This window comes from Clarias gariepinus, chromosome 21, assembly GCF_024256425.1.
Source record: "Clarias gariepinus isolate MV-2021 ecotype Netherlands chromosome 21, CGAR_prim_01v2, whole genome shotgun sequence".
NCBI classification, from domain to species: domain Eukaryota; kingdom Metazoa; phylum Chordata; class Actinopteri; order Siluriformes; family Clariidae; genus Clarias; species Clarias gariepinus.
This window is the reverse complement of record NC_071120.1, coordinates 18,225,674-18,251,808: the sequence shown is the minus strand read 5'-3', so window position 1 is coordinate 18,251,808 and position 26,135 is coordinate 18,225,674. Positions and strand designations below refer to the sequence as shown.

Sequence of the window (26,135 nt, the reverse complement as noted above, 5' to 3'; positions counted from 1 at the left end):
ATACAGTATGCCTTTTCCTCTTCTGGCATACAAATATTTTTCATACATATTTTTTACTCAAAATTTTTATGGTTGAATACTGATGTTTGAAAATCTGATTTTTTTGTACTGACTCAATATTAAAATCATTAAAAAAAATTATAATAAATCTATAACAAAGGTTTGTACTAACAAGAATTTTACACAGACTTCTGTACATTTGGTCCAGGTTTGTTTTTTTTAAACATTACAGAAATCAGTGGCTTGGAACAGTATAGGTCAGCCAAACAGAGGCTATCAAGCATGCAAAACATAGATTCAGTTATTTTGTGCATGATTAGGCCGTGTTCTGAAGGTACTTGTTGTAATCAGATTCAGAAAATCATGAAAGGGCCTGCGGATGCTGCCTACATTTTATGCAGTTTATTAGGAAAAACTCCTGAAATTTCACTTTTTGTGTCTACTTTGAAAAAATTGCATTTTTTTTGCTAAAGGCTCAAAACAGAATGCCGACTGAGATCGAACTAACTGAACTATTTCCTCCTGTTCTGAGCATCCAAAAGTGCTGTATTTCTTTGTGAGTTTAGTGGCAAATCTTATCGGTGCTGTGAGAGAAAGTGAAGAGCTCTGCCTCAATGCCTTGCTGACAGACAGCGGCTCGGCACCCTGCTAGCGCATAATGGAGGGCTTCCCTGCCTGAACACTCTGAATCTCACCAGCATACAATGTAAAGTCAGCCACTGCAATACATGTAAATACATTTTTACAAACATTTTACATGTATTAAATTATACTGTATGTTGCTCCTTCACCTAAATAAAATGAGCCATTTATTATTATGCATCTCCCTACAACTTGGGTAAATAAGTTACTATAAAAATATTAAGACTCAAGTAAGAATTGATATATCAATTCATTCCGAATCCACAGATTAATCAAACCTGATTTTTGTTGCAGCTGGCAGTATAGTATAGTGTGTGCTGTTAAAGAAAATCTATCAAGAAATTCTGAACTCAGTTTTGGGAATCAATCACTCTTCTAATGTATGAATCGTTTTATTGTATGCTTTATAAATCATCACACTGTGTTCAGCATGAAGAAGGACGTTATCTTCCATGGAACATTACATCAGAGTGCCACTTTCCTTCAAGATCGGATGGTGGCTATTTTGGTGGTTTTACACATGAAGCATTGTGGTTAAGGCAAATGGTAGAAAACAACTGCAGTATCACTGAGCGTTCTGTACTTGACTTGAAAAAAAAGGATCTGGTAAGCTGTAGAGACAGTGTCAGATGGAAAACATCTCTACATTTGTGTTAAAGTGAAACGGGTTCATGAATTTCTTACTCTCACATTATTATAAACCAAATAGTTCTTAAACCTGTTCCATTCCACGTTTGATGTATAATCCTATTGCAGACCACTTTTTTCCCTGTCAATAGAAACATTTTAAGCTAAAACCAATGATGATTTCTGACAATATCATAACTACTAATATTAAATACTACTAATATTAAATACACGTGACCTGAATACTATGATTTGCTAAGAAGGATGCAGTGATGAAACATGATGTAATATTAACAGGGTAATTTTTTTCTAATTTTCTGTGTGTGGATTTCTGCGATGTTCTAGATGTTTGTCAGTTCACACTGTGAAGCTGATATACTCAGTTACTGTAGACTAAAACATTTTTCCCCCTGTGTAAAAACATCTAAATGACACTGATGCTTAAAAGTGCTTAAATATGCCATGAAAGCTCATTTAAACCAGTCGTTATGGCTATCGAAGTAGGATTAACGTTTTATCTGAGCTTTTTTAGGGGGAAGTATATTACACCAAATTACTATTAAACTAGAGCAGATTTAACAGGTTTGTTTCTTCAGTGTGATCCAACTTAAAGAGCCAAATGTCTAAAAACCTAAGACTTGTGAGCCATGTCATTAACTAGGTAATTGTTTTAAGGGAATTGATGCATACTGTAATGTTTATAAGATTACCGATTTCCCTAATCCATTTAAACAATGCAACCACAATCTAATTTCTCATTTATATAAACAACCTTGCCCTCTTTTTCTCACTTAGGTCCAACCAATGAGATCAAAGGTGTTTTGGGCCCTTTTATCGAGATAGCTTACATCTCCCTCCTACTACAACCATGGATGACACAGACCTTAAGGACCACATGTCTCTTATGAAAGGGGCTAAAGATATGGTCAGGGAGGCCAAACGGCAAGCTAGCAAGAAGGTCAACACGGTGGTTGACAGATCGTCAGATGAATACTCACACAGCCGTGCCTATCACCATTTCCAGAATGAAGATGTCGAATACTACGATCCCCCTCAGGGCAACTACACAGGCAATTCTGCCAATGATGAAGAAGGTTCCAGTGATGCCACTGAAGGCCATGATGAAGATGATGAGATCTATGAGGGTGAATACCAAGGAATTCCATCTGAATCTGGGCACAGGGATGGACATGTGGCTTTGGGGCAGCCTGTAGCGGATGGTCTTAAGGACCGTAAGGAGCTTGAAAGTGAGAGGCAAGCAGATGAGGAGGAGCTGGCGCAGCAGTACGAGCTAATCATCCAGGAGTGCGGCCACGGCAAGTTCCAGTGGCAGCTGTACTTCACACTTGGGTTAGCACTCATGTCAGATGGTGTGGAGGTTTTCGTAGTCGGCTTTGTGCTGCCCAGTGCTGAAACGGATATGTGTATGCCAGATTCAAGCTCTGGTTGGCTAGGTAAGATATCAATTAATGCAGAAATATGAGAAACTAATGTAGTGCATGAATACACTGATACTCAAGGTGTAAAGCATGGCACATTGCCAGGTTAAGATCATCATGGCATCTAAGTTGTGTTAGTGTTCAACTTTTGACAGAATTGTTATAAAAGTGACTTAAATTATTAAGATAAGAACAGCTGGCACAACTGGCAGCACGGTGGTGCAGTGGTTAGCACTGTTGCCTTGCACCTCCAGGGTCCGTGTGGGATTCCCGGCCAGGCTCGATTCCCCTTTTTGTGTGTATGGAGTTTGCATGTTCTCCCCATGCTTGATAGGTTTCCTCAGAGTACTCCGGTTTCCTCCCACAGTCCAAAGACATGTACAGTAGGTTAAGTTGATTGGCGTTCCCAAATTGCCTGTAGGGTGTGAATGAGTGTGTGAGTATGTGTGTGTGCCCTGTGATGGATTGGCACCCTATCCAGGGTGTACCCCGCCTTGTGCCCTAAGCTTCCTGGGATAGGCTCCAGGTCCCCGCGACCCTGAATACAGGATAAAGCGATATAGAAGATGAGTGAGTAAGCAAGCTGGCACAACTGGTTGCTTAATACCGGTTAATTACTTTTAATGGCACATATATACAAAAAGTGTGAATTTTATTGAAGGGCAAGTTTGTTTATTGTTAATTTTACAAAAAAATAAATAATTTTTATTATCAAATAATTAGTTCTGAACCTTAAGCAATTTCCCTCTGGGATTAATAAAGTTCTTTGAATCTTCAATTGAATTGAATCTAAAACCCTCTCCATATACCACTTTTCCCCCCCTCTCTTTGGAGATCCCTGGGGGCATCACTCTGCTTTCTTTTTTTCTTTGCCCCTTTCTCGCTTTGTCCTTTCTCTGTCACTGGCTTTTAAGACATAATCGTGTGTGGCCACCCGTGACCAGGGCTGAAACCTGCCCTTTCAGATTTAAGATCTTCATCACATGAGGGGATTTTTTTTTTTTTTTAGGTCTTTGAGACCTAAAGGAGATTAATGCTATGTTGTTTTGTTATTTTATTATTCATTATGAGATTATACAACTAGAATGTTTTTTTTCAACAATAAAATCATTATTTAATCAATCATCTTTCTTTCAACCACATTCAGTTATTTCATTACTTATTTATTCTTTATTTAGCTATCCCAAGAGTCAGTTCATTGCAAAGGATGTTCAAGTCAAACTGGGACTTGTGATAAAAATCCTCATAAGTGAAGGCATTAAACTAATTGACATTTATCTTAGCTGTAGTAAAACATCAATTCAAATTTTATTTGTCACATACACAGTCATACACAGTACGAAATGTAGTGAAATGCTTATACGACCGCCAGTGACCTTAAAAAGAGAATTAAAGCTTATAATAAGAAATAAATATGAATAAAAGAAATAAGATAGAAAAAAATAATAATAATAAAATTGAACTAGGAAAAATAGAAATATGCTGTACAAAAATAGAAATATACTGTACAAATAGAAATATACTATAAAAGAACATTTAAGAAATTGTGAAATTTTGATATTTTTGGGAGAAAGATGGTGTGCAAATATGCATAGGAAAAAAAAGTGACTTTGTGCAATGGTTATTAAAGTGTCTTTGTGCAATGGTCCAGATGTGAACGTAAACATGTAGTGTAGATTCAAATGGTGCATAGATTTTAAAGAAGTCCATAAGTCTATGGAAGATGATCACAGCTGAAGTGGGTCTTAACCCTAGGGGGAAAGAAAATGGATGTTCTGTTTTTGCAAGACAACGCATGACCTCATACTGTCCACTGCACCACTTGCACATTACAGAACGTTACTGTGAGTTACTGCCAATCTCTTGTACAGTCCTGACCTTGCTTCAAGCCAGTTCCACATGGGCTATTAAAAGGATTTCAGACGTGAAGCAGGTAGTCCGATTATAGCACTGGCATACTGAGAAAGCTTGTTACCTTGATGGTATTCAAGCACTAGTAAACCATTGGGATAAGTGCATTATTGTATCAGGGGATTATGTAAAGAAATAAACATTGAATCATTTACATTGAATGTACCAAGATTTACCTGCTTCATCGAGATGTATTGCACCGAAAGCATTTTCGAATGTTTCATTTCTCATCTCACGGTCTTTTGATGATACTTTTTGATAGCTTGAAGAAGTGCCTCAAAAATGTTTTACCCTTAATGGCATCCTAATTGTTTGTTTCAAAGAAGCTGATTTGTGATCAAAGACTGCTCTTACTGATAATTAAGTATAAAATTCTGCAGTGGAACTAATTATAACTGAATTGTAAGTATTTCATGAAATCATTTACCCTGGTATACTATTTCTGAGGAAAGTCATTTTCACAGTCTTTTTCAATAGCTCTCTGTTAGAAATCAAACAGAGAGCTATTTTGTCTTGAAAAGCACTACAGGCAAGCTGTGTATCGTTTCTACAGACACCAATCAGCATTTTTAATATTTTCGATCTCTGAGTCCAGGCCTGGGACTCTTGCCATATTCTAATCTTTTTTCCTTTTCCCTAATTCAAACAATTGCTTCTCTCTTTCTTTTTCAATCTGTCTGTAAAGTCCTGTAATAAACAGCAAAAATAAACTGAAATTGAAAATTGAAACTGAAATGAAAAAAAAAGCTTCAAATTGTAATATTTTACAATGACTTTCCATATTGCTTCCATGTAATATTTAAGTTACTATAAGAAAAAGGTATGTATGCTCAGGATTCAGATTGTATAGGGGTAATAGTTTATGTATTGGTGTATGCATTCTTACACATGGCAAATCCTAAGTTCTGGATAGGCTAATGACATTAATGACTGTGTGTGGGGTGGGTAGGAGTGATTACCATAATAATAATAATAATAATAATAATAATAATAATAACAGTGTACAAAAGGAATGTAAAGAATAACATGAAAATGTGTAAGATGATACACCTCCAATAGGGTATAATATTATTAATAATTATTAAAATCAAAATTTTTGTCACATACAGTACACAACCAAACACAGTATGATATGCGGTAAAATGCTTACATGACTGTGACCTACATTTTTTTTTGAGGCTCACAGGTCTGATAATCTTGTACCTGCAAAGTGGTCTAACACTCAAATAATATATTTATTGGCATACTGTAAATGCATTCCTCTAAAATGTTTTGGGGAAAAATTAATATTTCTAAAATTTCAAATTGCTATTTTGTATATCTTGTTACTCTGACAACAATGCATTTGGCACCCAAAGCAAAATGTCTATTAAAATAATCACTATAGGTCTTTTGTATGGTAGTGTAGCATGTTTATGTAGAAGACTAAAGGAAATGATATTTAGCAATGGAGCAGATCTAGAAAGACGAATTTAGCTGTCAGACTGGCTCGGGAATTTTTTTTTTGTATTCCTATAGGTGCTCATATTGATGATAATTTAAGAAAGACAGTCACACTTGTCAAGGCAAGAAGGGTATGTTCATGGAAACAAAACAAAACAAAAAACCTTTATGCATTCTACAGGGTGTCTTTAACGAACCCCTTTATTACGTGTCCTCTAAGAAATAATTTGATTATCTAATTCCTTTGTGGCTAAAATTAAGAAATGAATATTAACCAGGCTGAAGCAGACTAAAAACAAGGAAGCTGCTACATTATACAATTACAATAATGGACTCTGCTTTGAGCGGGTTGTATAGCCAATTCCATTAATTCTGTCACTGAGCCAGAGGGCTTTTCTCCATCTACTCTTCTTTACTTTCTCTCTCTCTTGACTTAAAGCAGCCAAGAGTGGATAAACTGCAGTGAAATCACACATCTGCAAAGATATGAATGTACAGTATGTGCGTGTATGTAAGAGACTTAAGTGATACACTGAGCAGCTTTCAGTCACTTGGCATTTTACTTCTCTTTCCTACTCAGTATATTCATTACAGTAAACATGTGCTTATGTCTTGTGCTTACACTCCTCTCTTGTTTTTATTGAACACAAAGCCAGACCTATCAATAAAGCAAGAAAGCTGATGCCTTATGCTCAATATTTCAATTAATACTGTAGGCTTGCTTAAATAAGCTTTTAGAGAGAGAGAGAGACTTAAACATTTCCCATTCAAGCATTTCCCCTGAGGAAAATGTATCTTCTCTTCTCTCATCTCACCCTAGATTCTTATTTTCTTTTCTCTTTTGTCCTCACAACTTTTAATCTTGTCTGGTCTCTTCTTTTCTAGTCTGTTCTCGTCCTTCCATCCTCATTGTCTTCTCATTTCTCCTGTTCTTTTGATGTTCAGTCTTATGTTCTTGTCTCTTCCTCATTTCCCCTGATCCATGTTGTGTCATCTGTTTGTTTCTCATCCTCATTTCTTCAGTTCTTTCTTCTGTTTTCATCTTTTTTTTTGTTCTCATTCCTTCTGATAATAGAACTCCTGTTCTCCCCTTCTGTTCTTATCTCATCATCACCTCTACTGTTATCTTCTTTTCTCCTCTCTTTTCATTTTTTTATTCCTCGCCTCGTCTCATCCACTAATCTTTTTTATTCTCACCTCCTTTCAAATTTTGCAGCCTTATCATATATGTACAGTATGCCCCCAGTGTGGCATTGAGCTATTACGAGTTGATGATCTACTGCACCTCTTCAATCAACTCCAGTGGGTATTGGTAGTGTAGGGGTATGTACTGTAAGTGTTGTCCCCTTAGCATGTGCATTTCCAAAACTCCCTCCTCCACCCACTCCCCCCCCCCAGTGCTCTTGCCATTTGCCAGTATACTTAGTACTCTTTACCATTCTATAGTAACTTTTACATCACATCACTCCTACATTAGTACTGCTCAACTACTCCATCAGCCTCTGTATGAACTCTCTTTTTAGGTGGACAGACTTGAGTCTAGTGGCTGTGGAAAAATAATCCAGATGATTCTGCATCTCCAGGCAAATGGAAATAGAAGAAACATTTAGCAATTAATCTACATGATTATGCCTTAAGTTTGTGGTTACCAGAAAATCACACCCATTGTCATGTTTGAAAATCCCATTCCAGATTTATTCCTTTTTTTGCTGATAATAATAATAATAATAATAATAATAATAATAATAATAATAATAACCTCCAAAAGGCTTTCCACTAGATTTTGAGGCATGTCTGTGGGCATGCTCATTCAGCCACAAGAGCAATAGTGGTCCCTTTTCCACCGAAGTGTTAATAATCCCACCTCCCAGCCCCTTACAGTACGTAAGCAGTTCTTTGTTCTATCCCAGCAAAGTGTTAATGCCACCTTGGAACCGTTTTTTTTCCTGGTGCTTTCAGAAGACATGGGCTGAAGTCCTCAGTTCGCTGGGATTAGGGTCAGAAACCTGTGTAACAAACTCAACACTCCAACCAATCAAGCCATATCCTCATAGAGCTCATTTTAGGCACAGTAGCTTTGGCAAGCTGGAACAGGACTGTCAAGCTCCCTAGGTTTTAGTGATGAGAAAACTCAATGCTACTGTACTATAAACAAAGACATCCTACTGTACAGTATATACTGTAACTGTATGCTTCCAACTTTTTAGCAGCACATGCATTTATAAAATGCAGTTCATTTCAATTGACGTATTGCTTTTATGTAACATCATTGTATGATTTTACACTGACTTTTACAGGAATGCTCTTACTGTATTTCAGTCTATTAGGGGTAGCTTTTAATGCCCTCTTAGTGTCCTACATTTCACAGACATTAAAACACCAAGCATGGCAGGTTAATGTAGGTTTTCTGCACTGAAATAGATTGTTTTTTGCATCTCAGACTCAATGAAAGAAAAAAGAAAAAAAATGGAATGGAATGTGTATTCCCGACGGACAAGGCTTTTCCAAGTCAGTGATTCCCTTCTCATTTTCACATGCTCCACTCTGCTTGCTGCTGGACCAGCAAAACAGTTTGCTGCCTTTTAATGTTTTTTTTTTTTTTTTTGCAGCAGCAGCAGAATATAGATGCTTGCTCATACAGAAACCTACAGCTCAAATGTAGGGCAGTACAAAATTCTTGGACATCTTCCAAACTAAATGTAAACCATATATACTGTATGTTAAACCCAAAGACATTTCTATTGCTGAATTGTTACACAGAGCTTCTGTCTCATGAGCTCAAAGATAAACCAGTTTCACTAGTTACAATAAAACAGGAAAAGCAGACCAACTCTGCATATTAATTCTAAGCAAAGAAGCCTGAGCTGCATATTATTATTTTTTTTTATTTTGAAGACTGACCTCATGTTGTTGTATTTAATAAACTACTGCATTTTTTGTGACTTCTATATGGTAAAAACCAAAAACTAGATACAAATATTCTTGCCTGAAATAAATAATTACCCTAATTTTCTTGTTAGTTTAACTATAGTTGAGCAATTCATAAACTAAATAATGAATACAGACAGAATTCTTTTTTTGGGTTAAAATCAAGCATGCAGCCTGTCATAATAAACCATAAAAACATAAACTGTATGTCCACCACAATTTCTATCTAAGCAGACAGACTTTGAGGACATATCAAATACCATCCCATTATACCCAAACTAAATTAAGATTTTATAAAAAAAGAAATGTATAAAGATCAGGCTGAATAATTTTTAAATATTGTATATTGACGAAACATTTTTAAATGCTACGAAATGAGCAAACAGGCCAATTTGTAGCTTTAAAAGCAATGTAAAACTAATCCATAAGCAATACATGGGGCCGGAGAAACAGTCAGGGGATTAAATTAATTAATTGTTTTGCATGAAACATGTCAGAGTTAAAATACTAATCTTTTTATAAGATGCTTGGACCCATTACAGACACGATGTTGAAACAAGAGTAAAACAGACCACTGAAATTCTGGGTTATTTAAAGGTAAAGGGAGTCATGTAATTAAAGGGATTGCAAGCAGGTGAGTGTCATTAGTAATTAGGCAGCTTTGAGCTACAGTACTGGCATTTGATTGGAGGTCATGAAGACATGCACAGACATACACAGATAGTTACACAATTTCTGCTTGTTTAATCCTAGTAAACCTTAAGAGGGCGGATTTAATACTGAGGTGTCTGAGTAGGAGAGAGGTTTATTTCAGCGTTTTTTGTTTTTTTTTATCACATTCCATGTGGGTCAAAAGTTATACACTTTATTTGTATTTGGGAGCATTGCCTTTAAATTGGATCAAATGGTCCGGGTAGTGCTACACAAGCAGTTTACAATAAATTGCTGGCATTTTAGCCGATTCTTCCTGATGGAGCTGGTGTAACTAAGGGCAGGGATGTAGACCTCCTTGCTCTACACACTCTTCTAGTTTTGCCCAAAGTGTTAAAAAACTGGGATTAATTATAATGAATTTTCTGTATCTCACATACAGACTATGTAATTTCCCATATTTGTCTTTATAGCTATTTCTATAAACTTGTTTTTTGTCCATTATACTTTTTTGTGGTGTCTCCTTTACTACAGATAAATAAACTTGATTAGACTTTTGCACTTTTATTGATTGTCAAAAAATTTTATCCATATTGAAATGACAGATTTTGCGCGTTGAGATAATTGATCATCTTTTATAATTGTGATTTTCCCTCCGTAATCAAGCTGTAGTACTAACGTCTGTTTTAACACAAATATGAGATGAAATTTATCGTTAAATCAGTATTAGTAAACTGTATTTGACTAAATATCATGGAAAACTAAATTCTAATGTTTGTTTACATATTCACTGCATAACAACTATATAATACATGCTGTGTCAAATCATATACCCATATTAAAAATTCAAGACAGATATGAAATCCCTATTTTTTTTTTAGGTTGGGTTATAGAAACTCTACTACAGTTGTGTTCAAAGTGTGTATTTTTTTTATGATACTCGTAGGACATGGAGGCTCGGTGCCTCTCCACTGGGTACTCCAATTTACTCCCACAGTTTAAAGACATACAGATGAATTGGTTTTCCCAAATTGCCCATAGTGTGTGAATGAGTGTTTGGTATGTGCATGTGTGCCCAGGATTACACCCTGTCCAGGGTGTACCCCATCTTGTGCCTGAAGTGTCCTGGGATAGGCTCAAGGCTTCATGTGACCCTGTACAGGATAAGTCGGACAAAAGATGAATTAATGAACTTGTACTGTAGGACACTTTCCCAAAGCTTTGCTTCGTCTACTGTATTTTGGACTGTCTATGATAATAAACCTGGGCTCTTTTCTTTCCTGTTCTTTCCCACCCTGTAGGTAGCATTGTATACCTGGGGATGATGCTGGGGGCTTTCTTCTGGGGTGGCATGTCGGATAAATTGGGCCGGCGACAGTGTCTGCTTATCTGCATGTCCATCAATGGCTTCTTTGCCTTTCAGTCATCCTTTGTTCAAGGCTATGGCTTCTTCCTGTTCTGTCGCATGATAGCAGGTTTTGGGTGAGTCTTCTGTTCTGCCTATTGAACTTTCTATTTGCTTTCTGTAATGAGATACAACATTGGGTGATGGAATGAATTAAGCCATGGCCTTAGCGAAAGTTTGTCAAATGTGTAAGAAAATCTGTAAAAAAAAAAAAAAAAAACACCTGACTTTTGTTGTCAGCAGTAAAGTGCATCCAATAACCATTAAATGAAACAAACTGTAATTTACAAATAATTGTTCTAGTTCCTTCTGGATCCTTATGCCACACAAAGCAAGTTCTAGCATGACATGATATTATATTACATGGTATGTACTGTATAAGGGGTGTTCAAGTCAAACCAGGTCTTGTGATGAAATTTCCCATAAATGAATGCAATAGAAAACTTGAGGGGCAGAAGAGATTCTTAACTGCAGTAAAACATTTGAATGGTTCAAAACATTTTAAATAAGGTCATATACTGTATCTGCAAATGATTCTGAGCCCATTATAGATGTTCCCATAAATATTCAATGAGTGGAATGATTTCAGGAAAAAAATGTCCTGGTTTGATCAACAAAGGCATTCTGTTTTTTCAGGACAATGCACATCTCATACTGCACACTGCACCACTTACACATTACAGGAATCCGGCTGGAAGAAAGTGCCACGTAACTGTTTAGTCTTGACCCGGCTCTAAGTGATTTCCACATGTTTGGGCCATTAAAGGAGTTTCTGGTTGTGAAGCGCACAGTCCGATCGTCAGTACTGAGAAAACTTTCTACCTTGATGGTATCCAAGCACTGGTGAAATAAATGTAGCTATTATTATTATTATCATGTTATGTTGTTCTGCACAGTCAAAAATTCCCAGTTTGACTCGAACACTCCTTGTAAAAGAATTTTACATAGAGAACATAGAACGTACAGTAATCCTAACCAGCCCTGACTGTTTCTTTCTAAGTCTGGACACTAGCTTCTTGAAAGTTTAATGAGAAATTGTCTACTGGTGATCTTTTATTAAATCTCTTGTAAATTGAAATGCCTTCCCTTTTGATAACAGATTTTTTGGGACAGACAATAGATTTTGTCTGCTTGGATCAATAGCTACTGTAGTGCTGCTTTCTTCATTCTTAGTTTCTGTCACATCACTGTGAGAAGTAGTTGGTTTTTATTGACAGCATTTATGTCAATAATAGGATGTTATGTTGCATATGTGAATTAATGTTGTATCACTTTTTGTTAGTTTGCTTCTGTTTTTACTCTAAAATACAATATATTACTAAAATATTTTAACCTACAGTAATAAAAAATATAAAAAATTAGAAAAACTGTAGCCTTTATAAAAAGAGTAACATGAACATATACAGTATATACAGTGTATATATATATATATATATATATATATATACAGCATATATATACAGTGTATATATATATATATATATATATATATATATATATATATATATATATATATATATATATATATAAAATATGCACTGTAAATGATTTCAAACTGAAGGTCAGTCATTTTTTACGTAAAGTAGTACAAAGATTGCCTCTTTTAACCACTGGTCAACGTACAGTATAAAAAAAACTCTGGTTTATACTAAATTCTATACCATGATGTTTTTGTTCTGTTTAGGATTGGTGGGGCGGTGCCTATTGTGTTTTCATACTATGCAGAAGTCTTAGCAAGGGAGAAACGTGGCGAGCACCTGAGTTGGCTCTGCATGTTTTGGATGATTGGGGAGATCTACGCTTCTGCCATGGCCTGGGCTATCATACCTCATTATGGTAAGTCTCTCACTGTTTATCTACTAGATACCAGCAAATAGACCAGCTTCTGGACTTTCCCTCAGCCATGATGACCTATTTTATACATCAGTCTATAAGTCATGCACTGATACCTTTCTTCACGAATTTGTCTTACCTTAGAGCAGGGGTAGGCAAGTTTGGTCCTAGAGAGCCTCAGTCCTGCAGATTTTCGCGCCAACCCTAAAAAAAAAGGTGTGTTTGGTCAGGGGTAGCTCAGTGGTTAAGGCAACCGTTAAGGAATACGGTTCGAAAGGTCCCAGGTTCAAATCCACAATCACCAAATTGTCCCTGTGTCCCCTTGAACACGGCCCGTAACCCTCAACTGCTCAGATATATAATGAGATAAAAAAAAAAAGATCTGGATAAGGGAACCTGCCAAAAGCCTAAATGTATGTTAATGTAAATGCAGGATTGCGGCTCTCTAGGACTGAACTTGCTTACCCCTGCCTTAGAGAATTAAACCAAAGCACAGGCATAAATAAATGTGATGACAGAATACAAAAATTATGCTTTTAAGAATTTGCATGAAGGTTGTAATATTTCGATATATCTCATAAAAGGAAGTGCTGTTGTGCTGAATAACAGCATGGCTGTGCACGAGCACAACAGCAAGACCTCAAGTGTGCTATTGCTTTCATTCGACAGTCCCACAAACATCAGTATGTATTGTATTATACTGTTCATTATATACAGCAGTGTGAATCTAGATATAACTTTTTGTATGAACACTAACAGAGTCAACACCATAAGACATAAACTAAAAATGTTTTACAATGTGTCCCTGAATGAAGGGAGGCTCAAAATCAAAAGTACCAGTCAGTATCTGGTGTGGCCACCAGCTGCTTGAAGTACTGCAGTGCATCTCCTCCTTATGGACTGGACCAGATTTGTCAGTTCTTGCTGTGAGATGTTACCCCACTCTTCCACCAAGGCACCTGCACGTTCCTGGACATTTCTGGGGGGAAAGGCCCTAACCCCCCCCCCCCATCCCCCCCCCGCCCCCCCACCCCCCAACAGGTCCAACAGGTCCCAGACGTGCTCAATGAGATTGAGATCCGGGCTCTTCGTTGGCCATAGCAGAACACTGACATTGCTGTCATGCAGAAACTCACGCACAGAACGAGCAGTATGGCTGGTGGCATTGTCCTGCTGGAGGATCATGTCCGGATGAGCATGCAAGGGTACCACATGAGGGAGGAGGATGTCTTCCCTGTACCGCAAGGCATTGAGATTGCCTGCAATGACAATAAGCTCAGTCCGATGGTGATATACCGCCCCAGACCATGACGGACCCCCCACCCCCAAATCGATCCTGCTCCAGGGTACAGGCCTTGGTGTAACGTTCCTTCCTTCGACGATAAACACGAATTTGTCCATCACCCCTGGTGAGACAAAACCATGACTCATCAGTGAAGAGCACTTTTTGCCACTCCTGTCTGGTCCAGCGAAGGTGGGTTTGTGCCCATAGGCGGCGTTGTTGCTGGTGATGTCTGGTAAGGACCTGCCTTACAACAGGCCTACAAGCCCTCAGTCCAGCCTCTCTCAGCCTATTGCGGACAGTCTAAGCACTGATGGAGGGATTATGTGTTCCTGGTGTGACTCGGGCAGTTGTTGTGGCCATCCTGTACCTGTCACGCAGGTGTGATATTCGGATGTACCGATCCTGTGCAGGTGTTGTTACACGTGGTCTTTCAATTGCGAGGATGATCAGCTGTCCTTCCTGTCTCCCTGTAGCGCTGTCTTAGGTGTCTCACAGTGCGGACATGGCGATTTATTGCCACATCAGCAGTCCTCATGCCTCCCTGCAGCATGCCTAATGCACGTTCACGCAGATGAGCAGGGACCCTGGGCATCTTTCTTTGGGTGTTTTTCACAGTCGGTAGACAAGTCTCTTTAGTGTCCTGCGTTTTTAGAACTGTGAAGCAAGTATGTGCCTGTGTGTGAATGTAGCTGCAGTGCTTTTGGTTAAGTGCTTAATGGGCACCAAGCAGGCTGCCTGATATTTAAAGGATGAAGGAGGCACAAAACACAATGATTTATAAAGATTTCAATGCTGTGAATAAGCTCAACTCTTTAGTGGAAAAACTAAAGTACAGGCAGATTGTATATGACAGGAGGTGATGTTCAGCCCCATTGCTGGTTGTATGTGCCTTCTACAGTATTTTGGCTAGTCCACAATGATATAAGCGTAATAACTTTTGCTCCTTGATTAGTTAAGCAGTGTGCAGGTAAAGAATGATTTATGATCCCACAATCAGTAGAATGTGTATAAGGCCGTGCCAGATGCTGGCAGTCAGTGAGACCAGTTTGAAGGAAACATCTAATGATGGTTTAGTCACCGTTAGTTCTTCTGTTTGTATTCTTTTGTTCTCTCTCTCTTTCTCTCTCTCTCTCTCTCGCTCTCTTTTGTTCATCCCTCTACTGTCTATAATGTGTTCGACTACGTGCCAGACATGCTATCTCAGCTTATCCCACTTGATTTTTGTGATCAACAGAAATGCAGCAGTATCTCACAGCATTGCTCCCTGAGTGGCGAGATATCTCACTAGCTCACAGCGCCATGCTGGTGATGGATTGTTACGTGTTAACCACCTAATTTGTCTTAAACAGTCCATTATGCTCCTCGCCGGTTCTTCACCTTGTCTAAATAGAAAAAAGCAGCACTTAAAACAGCTTCAGCTGCCCCACGGAGTGAACTAATTTACTGCGAAGCATTAACTAGAAGTCTTCATAATGCTCTGGGTCTTTAATGCACATTTCACTTGGCTGTGTATACACACATGACTGCAAATGTCATGACATGGGCAGCATTGTTGGTATCATAGGCACACCTGCAAAGAAAGAATAAACATACAGGCAGATATGTCCCGATCACGCTTGTTGCTTGATAAAGAAAAATTTCACATCATAATACCCGATATTATTATTACTTTTTAAAATTATTATTATTTGATATTAAGTTGATCCAGAACAAGTTGATGAGACTTGGATCCAATTGTCTTAGATCAGGATTTTCAACAAGTTCATGTGGATTTGATGGTCAGGTGTCCACATATTTTTATAATGACAGCAGTGTGTTGGTATGAGCTGCACTATCGCTCAATTATGTATTAAATTGAAAAAATATATATAATGGAGGCAAGCCATCTGCTGCCAACTCAGTCATCCATACATTGAGTCAATTATGTACATAATCCATGTAATGGGATTTCCAATAACCTGGTGGAACATGAGCTGTCTGGGTCTGTGGGCTGCTGCCTTACACCAAAAGAAAAAAAAACGTTCACTATGTGCTACACACCAATATGGTACACATGGTCATTTGTTTTCTATCTGTTTCTTTCAATAAAGACTACACTTATCACGAACGCCGAGCTTAAAACACCCCATCATCCATCATCCCCTGTGTGTCATCACACCCACTCTAATCCATCCATGTATAATTTATCAAAGACTTATGTGAATATGTCACTGGATTTATTCAGAGCTCATCATTTCCTCGCTTTATCTTCCTTCAGTCCTGAAATAAAGAGCAAAAACACCCACCCCATCAACTCCCACACATCTTTTGTAATGATTTTTCAACGAAGAAATAAAGTACAGTTGAAAAAATTTATGTAGGAAAAATTTGTGATGCAAGGACTTGGTTAGAAATAAAGCTGATGATTTGTGGTGGTTTAAAAACAAAAAGGTCCACATGAGGAACAACTGATTACTTATTATTACTAATAATTTATCATCAGCAAAATAAGGTGTGACCTCTGCCTTACATCTGATTTGCGTTCAGGGACCTTTCCGCAAGTGCATTTTAACATGACTGACTGTTAAGCTACAGAAATGAAACAGAATTTAAAGGGCCAGCTTTATTTCTGATTGAGATGCAAAAGAAAACAGTAATGTTTTCAGAACTTAACACTTCAGACATCCAAAGGTGCCTTTTAATAAAGAACTATTTTTCTTTACTTTATTTTTACAATGTATTATTATTATTATTATTCATGTAGGAAACCCTGTATGTCACATGAGCATCCAACAAAACTACTCAATACCACTTTATATTGCTACATGTCCCTAGAGATTTGTGGTTTCAGATTGGTTCTTAGTATTTGACATCTGACACAGTGTTTACATTGCGCCCCCTGTTGGATAAAAATTACATTTTAACACAGTCAGGGATCACATTTACAGTATAATTAATTCATATTCACAGTGGTCCTAAGCACTGGTTTCTGTGCACCATTTTAACCACAATATTAACACAACTTGTAATTATTTATTAATGTGTATACTGTACCTGCAACTTAACTTAATTTTTTTATATTAACTGTTATATAATCAGAATCTCCACAAACATCTCTCTGACTATGTATAAGTGGTAACTTTTTTTTTATTAATTAATTTTTAAAAATAAATAAAGTCCATGTGGAGCGAATTGAATTAGTGTAAGAGAAAAAAAAACTGTCCTATTTAAAGACACATCCCATTAATCTGTCTGTATTCACCTCTTGTTGCCTGCTGTCGCATTTCCCCTAAATATGCACGTACACAGTGACCACTGAGAATCTTAACTATTATTGTAATGACTTTTATTGTGGATTTTTTTTCTGTAAGAAGATTCAATTAATTAAGAAATGAACATCCAGGTGCCTGAGCTAATGGTAGGTAATGGCTTAGGGTTATTATTTCTGATTCATTTGTCCCATTACTCTCCACCTGCTGCCTCTTTTCCTTCTCTTCTTGTCCTTGTCATTCAATTCTCTTCATTCTTATTCAAAACAAGGTCCATTTATTGAAACAAACTATAATACAATGTAAGTCACAGATTCACCAATGATATAAGGCAGATGTCACTCCACTGAAAATTTTCCAGCATTTCCAGTTATAATTACACAGATTTAAGTGATCAGTCTCCACAGTATTACTCTTCTGCTCTGTCATGTAGCTATGCCTCTGTTAGAATGCCTTTCATGTATCTGAATGACAGGATTTATCACTAACTGTGAGTCCAGAGTTAAATGTAAAATCCTAAGACATTTTTTAGGGCTTAGTTTGATTTACGGTTCTTGCTATATCTGAAGAGGAAACCACAGTTTCTTTTGCACAGTTTTATAATTAATGTTTCCCAGAGTTCTGTAAAACGTTCATTACTTTGTCTGCCAGATTCACAATTTCTTTATAGCAATTTAATAATAATGTCATTAAACTGACCATTTTCTTCTATTCTGAATATTAAATTTGTCTTCAAGCTATTCAGCTCTACAATTAAAACTTGGGGACAGTGACATTAATTTAAACTAAACACAACCCAGAAAGACACGTATCTTGTCTTTGAAATGCAAAGTTGTTGCTTGTATGCACAGAAACCAGCAGGTTTCCAACAGGGGGCGCCATGTAAACACTGTCATATATGTAAACACTTTATATATGTAATCTGAGCTAAAAGGTTTACATGTTTTAGCTCAGTTTACATATAGCTCAGTTAAATGTATGTTTTTCATTAATAAGGATGTTTATACCACTGATGCCTTGCTTCTGGTGATCATGTGTTAGTTGTCCGCTCTCTCAGGTCAGTTTGAAATGGTCTGAAATGGACAAATGTTAAACAGTATAGGGGCTCCTATACGGTGGCCGAAAAGTGCAATACAAATTAACAAAACGGAAAACAAATTAAAAACCAAATAACAAAACCCAAAACTAAGTGTGTGTGTGTGTGTGTGTGTGGGGGGGGGGGGGGGGGGTGGTTGTTGTTTTGTTTTTGTTAATTTGTTTTCTGTTTTGTTAATTTGTATTGCACTTCTCGGCCAGTCAGATATTATATTATTGTTTTGTTTTTGTTATTTTGTTTTCCGTTTTGTTAATTTTGTTTTGAATTTGTTATTTTGTTTTCAGTTTTGTTAATTTGTTTTTTTTTTTCCACTTCACGGCCACCGCACCACTAATACAAGGCTGAATCACAAATCCTCTTTAAACCCTAATCAATGAGACTACTTGATGTTTTAAAAAAGGGATCACCCTAGTGCACTAGCTTACCGTTTAACACGATTTGGGAATTAACCCCGGAACCAGGAAGTCAATTTAGCTGATATTCTAAATCGGAATAAGTGGAAATATAATGAGAGACTTTCAGAGATTTTCCATTTTTTTGGATAAACTGTACTTGAAAGAATTTAAAACAACATTCACCCCAGTTAATTACACTAATTCACAGTAACTGTCGGTCGCCAGCTCCACCAGTTGCGGTTAGGTAGTTCGCTAGGTGCGGAAGGATATGTCTTGGTGGAGCAAAATATCTGGTTAAATATCCAAACAAATCAGAATCTGTTGATAATAAATGTTTTCTGGAACTGTTATAAAAGCAGTATTACACTTGATGTTGTGCTAGTTATTCTCTTATTTGTCTAATTATGTTATATCTAAATATATTTGATATTGTTCCATTTTTTTATTCCTTCAGGATGGAGCTTCAGCATGGGTTCAGCGTATCAGTTCCACAGCTGGAGAGTATTTGTAGTGGTGTGTGCTCTGCCATGTGTCTGCTCTGTGGTGGCTCTCACCTTCATGCCAGAAAGTCCAAGATTCTACCTAGAGGTAGAAAATATCGTGCACTGCTTGGTGCATGTTATGGATTTTTTAACTTAGGAATACGGAATGGTATGATATCATATGTGGTGTGCTGATTCATACTTTATTATTATTATTATTATTATTATTATTATTGCTTTTTATAGTTTCCAAAACACTATTCAACCCTAAGCATGAATAACTTATCCTTTTATAAATGTATTGAAATGTTGCATATCTGGTGTTTTACATCTTGGATGCAACATACAGTATAAAGGTTATGGAAATATTCTTATAAAGAAAGTTTTAAAGTTAAACAGGGTGGCTGTCGACCCGCACATACAGTACGAAATGTTTAATCCCACTAATCCATTCAAGGTGGGGAAGCATGACGAGGCCTGGATGATCCTCAAGCAGATCCATGACACCAACATGAGAGCACGTGGACAACCAGAAAAAGTCTTCACTGTGAGTTGAGCCTGGAGTTAAATGAAGTGTTTCAGCCGAAACATGATTGGCTGATGGATGTCTCCTGCCTTGTTATGTGAGCTTCCAGAGGTTTTGTGTCATTTAAAGAAATGCAAAAAAATCATATAGAGACAACAGCTCTTATCAAGGCTTAATGCACACACCAGATGTGGATATTAAGCTGACTGTCATAATAGCATTCACAGTTTACATTTAGTGTAAAGTGCACTAGAAACACCTCCAGGGTTGAGGGTTTAAATTCCGCCTCTATTTCTTTGCGCATTGGCATGAAGTGTATACAGAGTGAGTGTATCCTCTCTTGGGGGATACAGGTAAACAAAGTATAAATATGTGTTTGGAGTGTTTTGTTAATTTATTTAAATACACACTAAAATCTCCCTTTTACATAAGTATTTAGACCCATCACTTAGTACTTAGTTAAAGCACCTTTGGCAGCAATGACCGCCTCAAGTCTGCTTGTGAATGATGCAACTGTCACGTTGTGTTTGTGGCATAAATGCAGAGGCTCAGATGATGCAACTGTCACGTTGTGTTCGTGGCATAAATGCAGAGGCTCAGATGATGCAACTGTCACGTTGTGTTCGTGGCATAAATGCAGAGGCTTAGATGAGTAGTTCCTTTTAATCTTTTATTGCTATATTAAAGTCAAACCAAAAATGAAAAGCTCTTTTCTTAGAGCACATACGAATCTTTAACACAACATATCTCAAAACCATACCTATAACAAATGCTAAACACCAAACCCAACTTAAACAGGCTATTTATAATAATGAGCCTAATGAGCCACCTCGGCTCAGGTGAGTGCTCCCCTCACCTGACCGAGCTACACCATGGGAAATGAAGTTTAAACCAAACAAACTACAAAACAAACATAATCATTGGGCGTTTGGCGCCCTCTAGGGGTTAACCCTTACAGCAACAAGCTTGGCACAGCTTTTCTTTTGGAAGTTTCCTCCATTCTTCTTCTCGAGCTTAAACAGGTTGGATAGGCAGATCTCTGTGGACATATACTGTACATCTCTGTAACTCTGTGTGAATATTTTGTGAATACTATTGGTGTAGTTTTAAAAATAAAGCAAAAAAAAGTCTAAGTAAACTTAAAGTAAATAATACTAATGCCCTCCCACCAAAAAAAGAAACAAATCATAATAAAATGAATTAATTAATAAAAAAGAAGAATTAGCTAAACATCATTATCTTTTTTTTCTATTTCTAGGTAAATAGAATTAAAATCCCAAAGCAGATTGATGAGTTTGTGGAGATGCACCCAGAGACCAGTAATCTAGTGTCTAAAGTTATTTTCCGAGTGAAGACGGAACTTTACGGGGTAAGAATTAACTTTTGCGATCACTGGATATTTTATATTATGTTTGGATCTATTTCACGTTTTCTTTTCTTCCCACAGATCTGGTTGAACCTCATGAAGTGTTTCAATTATCCAATGAAAGATAACACCATAAAGCTGGCTATTGTATGGTTCACTCTGTCATTCGGGTAAGCGTTTTATTCATAAAGGCAGTCTCAGTCGACATTTAAGTGCGTTTGAGTGATGGAATGTGCTCCAATGACATTTTCTGTTTACTTTCATCTGTCGAATTCCTGCAGGTACTATGGCTTGTCCGTTTGGTTTCCTGATGTGATCAAGCACCTTCAGGCTGATGAATATGCTTCTAGAACGAAGGCCCACCTAAATGAGCAAATCGAGAACTTTACTTTCAACTTTACATTCGAAAACCAGATACACTTTAATAGTGTCTTCATCAATGACAGGTAGACCAGCTTCATTAAAAAAACTGTGTCAAAGCAGTGGTCAGGGCACAGTGAGGTAGGGTAATCACAGGCACATCTCTGTTCGTTGGTCAATGAGAAACAAGCATGAGGTACATGGAGACCTCAAAGGCTTGAGAGCATATGATACACTTTGAGATTTTATGATAAACAGTGTCACTCAAAAGGATATAAGAAGGCAAAGTAATTAAACCAGTGCACCAGTGGCAGGACAAGGGAGAAAACAAACAAAGCAAAGCAAAGGCACGTACAGTAGGATAGTAAACAAAAGCACAAAATGATCGCCTAAAACATGGCTAAAAAGTCTCACCTAGGGGAAAAAGGGAATTTTCTGGATCATATAACATCATTTTTCATGATACTTAATGAAACTTATCTCCCGATTCATGCTTCCTTTTTTGTAAATATGCATACACGTTTATATTTTTATCAGATACATTTGCTAAATACAATTTATGCCCTTTTATGTAGTGTCAATACCTTTTCTTAATTCAAATCTTTTAAATGATCTTTATTGTTTATTCAGATGAAACTAGGCCATTTTAGATTTCACAGGAAAAGACAAACCCAAAAAAAGTATATAATTCTAAAATTCAAAATTGTTAAGATATTGCAACATGAATTTGACACTTGAGTTTTTTTACCTTTTAAGCAAAAAATATATATATATTTAAAACCCATTAAAGCAACGATTTTACAGGTTATATGCTAAAGGTCTAGAAACCGACATCAATTTTAGTATCAATATAAAAATATATGAATAGTTTGCATTTTAAATTATTATTGTTTAAAGACAGTATAACATTGAAACATGGCCATTTTTGTGGCACTTAGAAAGTCATCTCTCCAAAACGGCTGAAGTTTTACATTTTTAGGGATGAAAGTCACTTGGTCACTTCCATGTTGCTTAAACTTCGTAAATTTAAAATAGCACAAATAATGTGTTTTGACTGAATGTTAATGCAGCGCTTGTTTTGCTATGCAGTTCAACATTTGCTGAGAAGGGGACTTTGTGACAACTGATTACAGAAACATGGCATATAAAAGCTATTTGACACAGATATAATAATATACAAATTATATTTATGATACGCAGTGTATTATATCTGTTAAATTCGTTCTTTCTTACCATTTTTACAGATTCTATAAAATGGAATTTAAGTCAGTAACTTTTATCAACACCACATTTCAAGACTGCTATTTTGAGGATGTGACATCTGTGGCAACATTCTTTCATAACTGCACCATTATTGATTGTGTCTTTTTCAATTCAGGTAAATTTACAGTAAAATCTGTCCTCACTGGACCAAACTCAAATTTTCTAAGATTGTTATATTACTGTACATATTGTAAGGGTGTTCTGTCAGCTCCATGGTGTCGTATTCATGTTTGTTAAAATTTTTTTTGCACAGGTATTGATGATTCCGAACTTATAAACACAGCAGTCATAAACAGCTCGTTTTTTCACAACAAAACGGGTTGTCAGATAACATTCGATCATGACTACAGCGCCTACTGGGTCTACTTTGTCAACTTCCTCGGGACGCTGGCTGTGCTACCTGGAAACATTGTGTCTGCACTGCTCATGGACAAAACAGGACGCCTTTCCATGCTGGGTAAGATCAGCAGCTGTTCGGATGCAGCTTATCTGGGGGTCCACTTTTTCCTCTTTTCAAAATCAGTCTGATACTCATCCATCACCTTAGACCGTTGAGCCTGAAAGTCACAATATCAGAATGATACATTCCAAATTACATTAAACCGTACCTTTATTAGTTGCTAGTCTGGCACCATTTGTACCTGGAGTATGGACCTTGCCCCTGGAAATGTGAATATAATGGACCTTTAAAGATAATTTACAATCATCATTGATGATCAAGAGATGCATCAATGTTCTTATTTCTGATTTACATTTAAACGCAGCTGAGATACATTTGGGTATATTATGGAGGCTTACTGAGACTTACTGCTTACAGAGATGTTCTGTGTATGAATTGAAAATTTTGTTTATGCATAGAGATTAAAGGTAATTAAAAAAACAAACAAATCTGAAATGGGAATGTTGATGCATCTATTCATGGGACTGTAAGAAAATGAAACATTTATGAGGTAAATTAAGTGGTTCAGAAAATACTGGCTAGAAAATTCACTTTGTCTCCAACTACTGTACAGTATGTATTTGTTAAATTGTAAAATATCACAAGATCTTTCCTCTGATTCACATAAAGATCATTATGTTACTCAAATTATGTTGCTTAAAATTTATTATTATTATCACTCACTCATCATCTATACCGCTTAAACCTGCATACAGGATCGTGGGGGCCTGAAGCATATTCCTATTTATGTTACATAATCCATCACAGGGCACACTCACACACTACGGGCAATTTGGAAATGCCAGTCTTATGGATAAGACAGTCTAGTGAAAGGAAAATTATGGAAAATATGGAAAAGAAAGAATATTTTATAATTAGTAACATGATTACCTTTTAGAGAAAAGCTTAACAGGTGTAGGTTTCTAGTTAGATACATGTTAAAGCACAGAAGGTCTGTGCTTGAGACTACTATGTCAATGACAAGAAACAGTACAGTTTAGTATACTCTATTGTATCATTTATTATACAGGCAACATTACAATTAAAATAAAAAACGATGTCATATGTAACAAAATATGTAATAAGAACATGCATAATCCATATATGGTGAAATCTCATTATGGTTATTCTCTTCTATAAGATGCAAAACATATATGAGCAACCTTTTAAAATAAAGCAAGTATACCAGAGGTAAAATCAAGTACAGAAATTTAATCTCCACCTGACATGATTTCTTTGTGATTTTTGCGCTCTCAGGATTCTCCATGATCCTTTCTGGGATCAGCTGCTTCTTTTTGTGGTTTGGCACCAGTGAGGCCATGATGATTGGAATGCTGTGTCTTTACAACGGCCTCAGTATCTCTGCCTGGAACTCACTGGACGTGGTCACAGTAGAGTTATATCCTACTGTCAGGAGGTGTGTGTTAAACAAAAACACAACAAGAGCACACTCACATGTTCCAGTATGCCTACTATTACCACATAATGTTAACGAAACACCAGTAAAAACTTTCTTGCTTCACTTTTGAACTCTCTGTAGGCCAGCATGAACATTATTACCAAATAGTTTTAATGCAACAGACAAGAATGCATCACTTTGGTCTCTTTCTTACATTCAGAGGGACTGGCTTTGGCTTCTGTAACGCCTTGTGTAAGCTGGCAGCGGTGCTGGGGAACCTGATCTTTGGCTCTCTGGTCAGTATTACTAAAGGCATCCCAATTCTGCTGGCATCCTCTGTGCTGGTGTGTGGTGGTCTGGTGGGACTCCGGCTCCCAGACACAAGATCCAATGTCCTGATGTAGGAAGTCAACAGCTCTACTTCGCCCATGTGTCTCTTGTCCTTTTTTTTTATCATTGTCTAAGGCATCCTGAAAAGCTAAATCATTAACTAAAAGAAAAAGCAAATGCTTAAGCCTAAGCAGAAGTGAGCAATAATGTGCGTCATTATGTTCAATGCCATCGCAGTTATGATGCTGAGCATTATAGCACACAGCTGTATGAGGTAACTTGGCAGAAATCTAAAACCACAAAATCATAACAAGTAATGCGCTTATTTATAATCATAATTCATATCAGAAGCCCAGGAGGTTTGTGAATTGATTTCCTGACACTGTATTACATAAATAATGTATTGCAGTTCTCAATATTCTCTTACATTTTTAAGCAAGCTGATTGTGTAAAGCTAAAAGCTTGTAATGCTGGAGCTGTAAATACTGTAGTAGTGACCAGTCCTATTAAGATGCTTGAAAATCTCTTAATGAACATCCTCAAGAGAGAGCAGACGTAAACATGATGATCGAAAGGAGTGGAAAAGTGGCATTGCGTTATCATTGCTATACAGATCAGCTTGGGATTTACTGGCCATTAACTGTCCTAATGAGTTTATGTTTATTAAGCATTATAACTACTAATGTAATAAAATAGGTTTTCCAGATTAACAAAATATCACAATACTTAAAATATTAAGTATTTCATACCAGTGCAGAAATGATACATTTTAAAAGGCTATAATAAAAAATATTTATGAAGTGAATAATTTACTTAGCACTAACTCTAAACAACAACAATAAAGTACCGCTCTTTTACACATTTTCTGAAGGATTTTTAACATTGCTTTATTAAAATAATCATGGCAAATATGATAACACTGTGTGAGTGTGCGTGATTGTGTGTAAGGCCAAATGGTAAAATAAACTTTTCACCACTTCCAGATAAATCCATATCTGGAGATACTGCTGGCCTTTTAAACCTGTGCCTGTCCTTTGTTTAATCGCCACTCATTCCTAGAGAAATAA

General features: G+C 36.8%; 1 protein-coding gene across 1 annotated transcript in view; it reads left to right on the top strand.

Annotated features, from left to right (window-relative positions):
• Nucleotides 1-25,798, top strand: part of sv2ca (synaptic vesicle glycoprotein 2Ca) — a 29,141-nt gene extending 3,343 nt beyond the window's left edge. The window contains exons 2-13 of the mRNA XM_053481658.1: nucleotides 2,065-2,723; nucleotides 10,943-11,123; nucleotides 12,731-12,882; nucleotides 19,358-19,491; nucleotides 19,843-19,932; nucleotides 21,170-21,280; nucleotides 21,359-21,447; nucleotides 21,559-21,723; nucleotides 22,882-23,015; nucleotides 23,154-23,357; nucleotides 24,597-24,756; nucleotides 24,959-25,798. Coding sequence (XP_053337633.1) covers nucleotides 2,138-2,723; nucleotides 10,943-11,123; nucleotides 12,731-12,882; nucleotides 19,358-19,491; nucleotides 19,843-19,932; nucleotides 21,170-21,280; nucleotides 21,359-21,447; nucleotides 21,559-21,723; nucleotides 22,882-23,015; nucleotides 23,154-23,357; nucleotides 24,597-24,756; nucleotides 24,959-25,142 — 2,190 coding nt within the window. The 5' untranslated portion in view covers nucleotides 2,065-2,137 and the 3' untranslated portion in view covers nucleotides 25,143-25,798. The remainder of the gene's footprint in view (nucleotides 1-2,064; nucleotides 2,724-10,942; nucleotides 11,124-12,730; nucleotides 12,883-19,357; nucleotides 19,492-19,842; nucleotides 19,933-21,169; nucleotides 21,281-21,358; nucleotides 21,448-21,558; nucleotides 21,724-22,881; nucleotides 23,016-23,153; nucleotides 23,358-24,596; nucleotides 24,757-24,958) is intronic.
• Nucleotides 25,799-26,135: the final 337 nt, after the last annotated feature.